The 9,993-nt window shown below is 39.8% G+C and overlaps 1 protein-coding gene across 1 annotated transcript in view; it reads left to right on the top strand.

The window, feature by feature from the left end:
* Positions 1-3,432: 3,432 nt before the first annotated feature.
* The window catches only part of MYO16 (myosin XVI), a 482,244-nt gene continuing 475,683 nt past the window's right edge, over positions 3,433-9,993 (top strand). Inside the window, exons 1-3 of the mRNA XM_044285559.1 lie at positions 3,433-3,688; positions 4,942-5,012; positions 7,392-7,535. Coding sequence (XP_044141494.1) covers positions 3,463-3,688; positions 4,942-5,012; positions 7,392-7,535 — 441 coding nt within the window. The 5' untranslated portion in view covers positions 3,433-3,462. The remainder of the gene's footprint in view (positions 3,689-4,941; positions 5,013-7,391; positions 7,536-9,993) is intronic.

Here is a 9,993-nt window from a genome sequence, read left to right as displayed (position 1 = left end):
ACAGAAGGGGACAGTGGGGATTTAGTGGGGGCTGGGGTTAGCAACGAAAATAGGGAGAAGACTGGGCATAACTATACATTTTAAAAAAATAGAACTGCTGATAGCAAGAACATGTTACATAATTTTTTTTACCAAGATAACCAAAAAATCCTGTATAATCACTTTAAAGGTAATAGTAATTTAATATGTACTTTCACAAATGCCAGAAGTCTAGCTAGCAAAATGGGGGAGCTGGAGGCTATGGTACTAGAAGAACACATAGATGTAGTTGGTGTGGCTGAGACATGGCTGGACTCTTCACATGACTGGGCTGTTAATATTGAGGGTTGTACACTATTTAGAAAAGACAGGGTCAATAGAAAAGGTGGTGGTGTATGCCTGTATGTGAGGAGTGATCTGAAGACAAGTGTGAAAGAGGCAATTGTAGGTGAGGATGGTGAGGATGTGGAGACCTTATGGGTGGAAGTTCAAAGGGATCAAAACATAAAACTTGGTGTAATCTATAGACCCCCTAACATCTCAGAAGAGATAGAAACACAAATGTATAACCAAATAGAGCAGGCAGCACAGGCTGGTACAGTAGTCATAATGGGAGATTTTTAACTTCCCAGACATTGACTGGTGTCATGGTTCTGCCTCAACTGCAAAGGGGAGAAAATTCCTCAACTTGCAGGAGCACTTTATGGACCAGTTTGTAGAAGCTCCCACTAGGGGCAATGCTCTGTTGGTTCTGGTCATTTCTAAATTATGCAGAGCTTGTTGGTAATGTTACTGTTCGAGAAACACTAAGTAATAGTGACCACAATATAATTATATTCCCCCTAAACAATAAAAAGCAAACTCTGTCAAAAAGGCTAATTTCCCTGGGTTGAGGGCAGCATTTCAGGGCATAGACTGGGAACAGCTACTGTCACATAATAATACTGAGGATAAATGGGAGAGCTTCAAATCCACATTGAGTAATTGCACTAAAAAATGTATCCCTTTAGGTAACAAGTATAAATGGCTAAAATTAAAACCCCCATGGCTTACAACTACTGTAAAAAGAGCAAAAAACAAAACAAAAGAGGGCATTTAAAAAATACAAATCTGAGGGGTCAGCTGTAGCGTTTGAAGATTACAAAGGGCTTAATAAAAATCTGCAAAAGGAGATAAAATTAGCAAAGATACAAAACAAACGGCAGGTAGCAAAAGAAAGCAAAACAAATCCCCAAAAGTTTTTGGTGCAAGGCAAACATGGTGCCCATATTCAAAAAAGGATCATGTTCCTCCACAGGTAATTATAGACCAGTTAGTTTAACTTCTGTTGTGGGAAAAATGATTGAAGGAATCTTAAAGGACTATATTCAGGAGTATGTGACTATAAATAATATTATAAGTGATAACCAGCATGGGTTTACCAAGGACAGAAGTTGTCAGACTAACCTGATTTGTTTTTATGAGGAGGTGAGTAGTAGCCTGGACAGAGGGGTGGCTGTGGATGTAGTGTTTCTGGATTTTGCAAAGGCTTATGATACTGTCCATCATAGATGCTTAATAAGTAAAGTAAGATCTATTGGCTTGGAAAGTATAGTTTGTAATTGGATTAAAAACTGACTGAAGGACCGTGTCCAGAGAGTTGTGGTCAATGATTCCTATTCAGAATGGCCCCAGGTTAAAAGTGGTGTACCCCAAGGTTCAGTGCTGGGCCCTTTATTATTTATTTATTAATGATATTGAGGATGGGATTAATAGAACCATATCTATTTTTGCAGATGACACTAAGCTGTGTAGAACTGTACGGTCTATGGAAGATGTCCACACACTACAAGCTGATTTGAACACTCTGAGTGATTGGGCATCAACTTGGCAAATGAGGTTCAATGTGGACAAATGTAAAGTTATGCATCTTGGTAGTAATAATATCTGTGCTGCATATGTCCTAGGTGATGTAGCACTGGGAGAGTCACTTATAGAGAAGGATTTGGGTGTCCTTGTGGATGGTAGATTAAATTACAGCATACAATGTCAATCAGCTGCTTCTAAGGCCATCAAAATATTGTCATGCATTAAACGAGGCACCGGCTCGCGGGGCAGGGATGTAATACTACTACTTTACAAAGCGCTGGTGCGTCCTCATCTGAAATATGCAGTCCAGTTCTGGGCACCAGTACATAGAAAGGATGCACTGCAGCTGGAAAAAGTACAGAGGAGAGCGACTAAAATGATAAGGGGCATGGAGGGTCTTAGTAATGAAGAAAAAATAATTGAATTTATTTAGTCATGAGAAGAGACGTCTAAGAGGGGACATGATTAACCTGTACAAGTATATAAATTGGCCATACAAATAATAAGGCGAAAAGCTGTTCCATGTAAAATGTGCTCAAAAGACAAGGGGGCACTACCTCCGACTGAAGAAGAAAAAGTTCAGTCTCCAGAAGCGTCAAAGCTTCTTTACTGTAAGAACTGTGAATTTGTGGAATAGACTTCCTCAGGACGTGGTCACAGCAGGAACAGTGGACAGTTTCAAAAAGGGTTTAGACGAATTCTTAAAAGTAAAAAACATTAATGCTTATGAAAACGTGTAGAAATCTGAGTCTCACTTCCCTCTAAGATTCGCGTCCCCACCTATCTCTTCGTTGAACTTGATGGACGGTTGTCTTTTTTCAACCGTATTAACTATGTAACTATGTAACTCCTGCACTATAACATGCTGTCTGCAGATTAAATTGGCATTTTTGTGGTGACAGCTTCCCTTTAATGCTGTGGGACAAAGTGCTGCTTCAGTGGGAAGCACCTTGTCCATAATAAAGAGCATGCAAGTGCCTAAAGCTCTAGATATTTCTTGCATTGTGGTTTGTTTTTATATCTGGGACTACTGGCATAGGGTCCTAACTGAACGCCTTAAGTACCCGGATGACTAGGAAAACAGGGTGTGTTAACTTTTTATTTGTAAAGGTGCCCATGCACCTTCAATAACTAACTGGGAACTCATTTGGCCAGCAGCTGTTCCCCAATGCACACTCAGTTTATCGAAGTCCACATGTGTTTTAGCTGGAGAGTAAGTAGATGCGAGACACCTTTGGTGGTGGCTTAACTCCTGTGAGAACAAAGGATCGGTTGTGATCGAATTCAATCTGTCCTTCTGACATAATCTATTCAAGGAGATATGGCACAGCATACATATGGTTCGGCTGACTCTGCTGTTGTGTGTATGAGCACCTTTATGTGCTAATCTATGTACAATCCAAACAATTTAATGAAATTATTCTGCATACATATGTAATTTATAAGGAAAAGAAGATAAGCAAAAAGAAACACCATGAATATTGTGTACTCCATAGTCAGCCACTCTCAACTTGAATGAAATTCTTTGAAAGTACAGTGACTGTAAGTGTAAATTCTAATAACTCTTTCCCGTTTCTATTCTATATTTCTCTTGTAGGCTGTTTCCAGCTTTGTAATGTTTTTCGATCTCATGACATGGAAATTGACCAGTGTTTGCTGGAGTCCCTTCCATTGGGGCAGCGCCAGCGCCTGGTGAGACGTATGCGCTGTGAGCAGATTAAGGTCTATTATGAAAGAGAAAAGGCTTTGCAAAAACAAGATGCTTATAAGAGAAAAAGCAAGCAGAGAAAAAATTATAAAGTTCATTTCCAGCTGCCTGAGAAGATACAAGACGCAATAATCCACCATGATGACAAAGAAGGTAAGAGGACGCTTATGTTCAACCATTTGTATCTGATTCTTTAAGTATTGCCCAGCCATTCTTGTAAAACGGGTACAAAAGAAAGTACAACTGCCGTATTTTTTAGGGTGTAATTTTGTAGTTGTCTTACCTTTTTATAACGTAAATGTTTAACGAATGTGAATACATTTCAATATGTTTTGTATTTTTGTATAAGTATATGATTTTTGTGAAACCTTTTTTTAATAAAGATTTGAAGAAGATTTACAGGCATTACTTCAAAAAAGTGGATATGTTTAATGGATGAAAATGTAATGTCTTACTTTTCCGTCTATCTCTCATTGACCTGAACGTAAGAGTTTTTTTATTTTTTTTGCGGCACAGAAAACTTTGGTATGCTACGCTATACTGTGCTTCAAAAAATGTATAGAAACAGAGACAAACGGAGTGAAAAATATTCGCTTTTGCTCAATTCTAGTCTATGGTTATGTCAAGCCATTTGTCTTTTACTGTTCATAAACGTATCTGCTTGACGCACAGCAAAAACGAGATGTGAGCGACCCCTAAAACATCTCATCCAGCTAACCACTACCCTGCACTGTACTGATGAGGGGCCAGGACCCCCAAACCGGACTGTCTACAGATGAGCATCTGGTTTGGCTGCTATGAGATCATTTTCATTATTGTTTTATTTGATAGATTATAAAAAAAAATTGTAAAGGGTACGTTTTGTTCACGCGGTGTATGTGCTACACAATTTTCACTTGCAGATTTGCTTGCAGAAATTCCACAGTATACTACAGTACCAGCAAGGCAGATGACATTGTACAAAATGTCATGTTTAAGACCTCTGCTTGCTGCCAGTGAATGAAAACATTATTATTTACATATAGGGAATGAAAAATCTGCCTTTTCCACCTGGCATAGGTTCACAGCTCATAATGAGGGAGAGCTTTGATTCCCCTAATGAAACGTTCGCAAGTTTTCAGCCACTGAATGATGACTGCTTCCAAACGATGTCTGCAATGTAAATGATATTATCAATTAATCAGTAATTGATTATTATCATGGTCAGTGGTTAACATAAGAGTGAAAAACCTTACACCAACACAGAAACTTTCTCTTGGTGTACGGTACCTTTTTGATAAGAAAGAATTCCAATTATTAAGAGGAAACAATGTATTTTCTAATGTCAGCACTAAATGTTCCAATGCAACAATATTTTCTCATGGTGGTAATAATGTGCATTTATTTATTCATGTCATTCATGACAGTTTTGCAATTACTAAAGGATGGAGCTGATCCGCATACACTTATCACTTCGGGGGGATGTCTACTTCATCTGGTGAGTGTGTTTTTAAGGCCTTGCATAGAAGTTATTCAATAGGTATCCAGGCCATACAGCATATTCTACATAAGGCCGCATTCACATTTGGTCAGTATTTGTGCGCCATAACCAGGAGTGGATCCAAACCATGGGAGAGGCACATATATTTCCATTATATATATTCTCTGTAGGTTCCACTTCTGGTGTGGATGTCCGCTCTGGCTAATAGAGGGGGGTACCTAAAAGGGCATATGGAAAGTCTGCAGAAACCCCATCAGTAGAGTATAGGCTGCTATTTACAACTATTTACAGTGGCTTGTATTCTAGGCTGTTATAACATAGGTGTTGTTTTTTTTTTTTTTAATCAAATCTTTTTTATTGTTACATATAAGGTAAAATTATGAAACAATATTCACATGACTTTGTCTGTTTCCAGATCATACCATTACACTACAGCGTATAAGTACATGGCAGCATAAAGACATAAAAATATCTCTATTACATGTGTACATATTATTTCAAAAGGCAAGCAAGAAGACTCCTGTAAACCCCCCCCCCCCCCCATCCCAACCCACCCAAACATATAATTAACTGGAATGCCTGGTTGTCGCTCATTCAGGTTTCTTAAAAAATCGTGTTTTTACTGACTGATCTGCATTGACACCAAAGGGAAATTAACGCTTCTCACTGCCCTGCAGGTTATTAGGTTGTTTCAGCGGCTAATTGGAACATTTGTGATAATTACATTGTATTATTTGCTGTTTATACAGTGTTTTTAATTCTTTGAAGTGTCTCCATAATGAAGTATTTCATATGAAATATCTTACTAGTAAGGCCTCATGCACACGACCGTATTTTTTAACGTCCCGCAAAACGTGGTTCCGTTGTACCGTGATCCGTGCCCGTTTTTTCTTCCGTGGGTCTGCCGTGATTTTTGGAGGATCCACGGACATGAAAAATGAAATAAAATTCTAAGTCAAGTTTGCCATTGAAATGATAGGAAAAAACGGACACGGATCACGGACACGGATCACGGACACGGATGACAATCTTGGGTGCATCCGTGATTTTCACGGACCCATTGACTTGAATGGGCCCGTGAACCGTTGGCCGTGAAAAAAATAGGACAGGTCATATTTTTTTCACGGCCTAGAAACACGGGTCACGGGCGCGGTGTAAAAACGGTGCACAAGCCGAGTTTTCAACGGCCCCATTGAAAGTCAATGGAGCCGCAGAAAAAAACGGCAAACGGCACAACGGCCACGGGTGCACACAACGGTCGTGTGCATGAGGCCTAAGTCAGTATTGTGTGTTCATGAGATTGGTGCACTTTACAGGGGTTGTGTCACTTCAGCAAATGGAATTTATCATGTAGAGAAAGAGAATACAAGGCAGTTACTAATGTATTGTGATTGTCCATATTGCTTCCTTTGCTGGCTTAGGCTTTCACATAGCCCTGGCCCCATAGAAGTGAATGGGGCTTCGATGAAAAACGCATTGCATCCGGATGTAATCCAGTCCAGGTGCAATGTGTTTTTCACTGATGGTTGCTAGGAGATCTTGTTTGTAAACATTCAGTTTTCAGTGAAAACTGCATCAAAACGCATTGTAGAAAAAACTGAATAACTGAACGCAATCGCAGACAAAACTGACTGAACTTGCTTGCAAAATGGTGCGAGTTGCACTGAATGCATCCGCTCGTGTGAAAGAGGCCTTTAGGAGTATGACTGCCAATAAATAATGTGGTCTTTATGTTGCATTATATAGTCATACAGCCGATATATTGTACAATACCAATGGTATCAGCAGTCAGCACAGAACCTCTGGAATTCTCAGCTCCCAGCAGCCATCATTCCTTCTTTCTTACCAGTTCACATTGGATTATATCACATGAACTGCATTTTACATGTCATAAAGCTTCATATATTTTCCTGACCGTACAAACTGGCACAACAGCCCCATTTTTCTCATCCCTTCTCCAAATTTTCAGATAATTTCCCCCAAGCTCTCGTTCCTATTTATCTCCATTCTGTAATGGTTTGCGGTGCACAGAGCTCCCCTTTGCTGGTGTATGTGATTAGGATGCAGTGTGGGATCTGCAGCTGATTGTCTTCAGGCTTCTGCAGCCGCTGCCATCCGTTCTGACTGCACAACAAGAAACAACCTCTCCTTCAGCCGTGGTGAAGTTCATTTGTATAGTTAGTAATACATACAGTACTGTACATACCGCCTGCTTATTCTCTTATATGTGACAGCTACCCTGCAGAAAATCAAAAACATCATTTCACTTATGCTGAGCCTATAATCCTTTGAATTATAGGATTCAAATGTGAAAACATTCTTTGAAATGTACCTATGTCACTCCGGCTGTGAGATGCTTATCCTTATCTCTTCCAGTGTGCACGGTATGATAATGCATTCGCAGCAGAAATCCTCATTGACCGCGGGGTTAACGTAAATCACCAAGATGAAGAATTCTGGACTCCTATGCATGTTGCTTGTGCATGTGACAACCCTGATATGGTCCTTCTGCTGCTATTTGTAAGTACTCAGAAAAATTCTGTGATCTTGCTTTTATATTATATATATATATAGATATAGAGAGAGAGAGAATTCCACAATACAATTGTGACAACTGAGTCAGCATATTAAATATGTTATATCAGTGATGGCGAACCTATGGCACGGGTGCCAGAGGCGGCACTCAGAGCTCTCTCTGTGGGCACCCGCACCCTGGAAAAAGTCTATGGTGTACCAAATATACTCTGGACTTTACCAGCCATTCATCAGCGCTGGGCGCAATATGAACAGCACATTGCTTGTAGGCACGTCATTATACTTAAATGATAAAGTACATGGAAAATATACTATACTGGACTGGAGTATTCCGGTTACATTGCCATGTTGGCACTTTGCGATAAATAAGTGGGTTTTGGGCTGCAGTTTGGGCACCCGGTCTCTAACAGGTTCGCCATCACTGTGTTATATTTATGCTCAGTCTTTTATGTCATAAAAGTTATGGACATCTTTGGGGGCACTTTTTGGGCTAAATATCATTTTTGATCATTGGAATGTAATAAAAATAAAGAACTGTGTGTCTTTTGCAGCCTGCATGTATTCTCCAACATTGCAGGCTGCTCAGTCTCACTTTGTGTGAAATCCATTAGACAGGGTCTCTGATGGCTTGATTCTCCTGACCGCTGACATCCCCTTTAATTTAAGTTTATTTTATTTTGTCATAAAGAGGTTCAGCGGGGATCTGGCTGCAACCCATCAAATATTCCGAGGAGTGGCAGGACAAACACACAGCAGTTTTTGTCCATCCGATTCTCAGCATATTTCTGCCTGGTTTCGACAGAATCTCCACCAGTCCCCATTATAGTGAATGGACCCGGAGGTATCTCAGTAGTGCATGGTAGCGCCCAGTATTCAGGGATTCAGCAGGCTGTTCCTGGCTGGAACAGCCTGCTGGATCTGTTTAAGGCAAGTGTGAAAGAGGCCTAAGCTTGGAGCACATTCCTTCAATGTGCAGGTATACAGTTGATTAGGACATGTATCACAGTACCTTTCACATATGCCAAGCCTCTTTATTTGTCACTGCGAGGTTGTTATTTCCTTTTCCATGCTGTTTCTTTTCTACCTTTGAAGGTATATCATATTTCGGTTGGATAACCTCCAGAAAATATAACTAAACAATTATGTACATTTGCAAATGAGACAAAAAGTCTCATAAATGGAAATAAAAAGCTTCTAAGAATATTGATTTCCTCATTGGATCAATATTAGAAGCTATATTATGAGGAGACCATTAAGAGAACCAGAAAACCAGGCAACACCTAAAGGATTCGGCAGAGCAAAAACCCCCATGTAACAAAGAAGAAAATCTGATTCTAGCTATTACCAGTTCAAATACTTAGTTCTTAGATGTAGCAGTAGTAAGAGACGGGTGTTCTTGTCAAACTCAAAGTGACAGGTGGCCACGCCCCTTTTCCTGCCCTGCCCACCTGTCACTTTTCCACCCAGTCCTATTCAGGCTGCGACTCAATTGAATTTTAAAAATAGCTTGACTTTCTATGACCTTCACAGACACGACCGGACACATACCTATCTATCTATCTTCTAATATCTATCTATCTATGCCCTTATTTTTGCCCACGGCGTCCATTTTGTGAAATATGGACAACCCATTTTGCGAAGCGCGTCAGGATATGTTCGAGCACGTTGAAGGCATGTTCGGGCATGTCTTAAGACGCTATTTAAGAGCGACAGCTGCAGAACCCAACTTTCCAGGGCGTCAATTCCGGCTTTTGTTTTTTGCCAGATATTCTTGGGATACCTCCAAGGACTTCTCTGAGCGCGACACCTTGCCTTTCTTCTTTCCACGCTACTTCAACAGTGGCAGTCTTTAAGTACCAAGCTTTCCCGAGTATGGATGCTCTACAGCGCCAACGGGTCCTTCCTGGATTGAACCCACTTACTAGCGCCAGATAGCTGAATAAATATTATCGACAAATAGCAACTACATATTACTAACAACTTATATTGAATAAAAATTTCAGCCATCTATATTAGAGTGAATGGGATTTTGATTTGTTAAATTAAAGTATGCCCTTCACAAGTCCTGGGACATCTGTTATGAGATCTCAAAAGGCCGCGGCTATAGCCAAAAGACTGTATAAACAGAGCACCCCACGCTGTTTGTACACTTGTTACGATTTGTCAAAAAAAAACTTAAAGAGCTGGAATAACACAGTTAAATCAAGTTACTTCATATCTATCTATCTATCTATCTATCTATCTATCTATCTATCTATCTATCTATCTATCCACACAGCTATCCATCTATTAACTGTCTATACAGCTAACTATCTTTCAAAAATATACAAATCTAAAAAACTATAAATCTACCAGACCATAGGAAATTTGCTTCGACACAAAATTTGTTTAATAAAAATCGAAGGCGTGCATGATTTAAGCAAAATGTATTTATTTACGATGC

The sequence above is a fragment of the Bufo gargarizans genome, chromosome 3 (genome assembly GCF_014858855.1).
Source record: "Bufo gargarizans isolate SCDJY-AF-19 chromosome 3, ASM1485885v1, whole genome shotgun sequence".
Taxonomy (NCBI): domain Eukaryota; kingdom Metazoa; phylum Chordata; class Amphibia; order Anura; family Bufonidae; genus Bufo; species Bufo gargarizans.
Note: the sequence above shows the minus strand (reverse complement) of the source record. Positions and strands in the feature narration are given on the sequence as shown.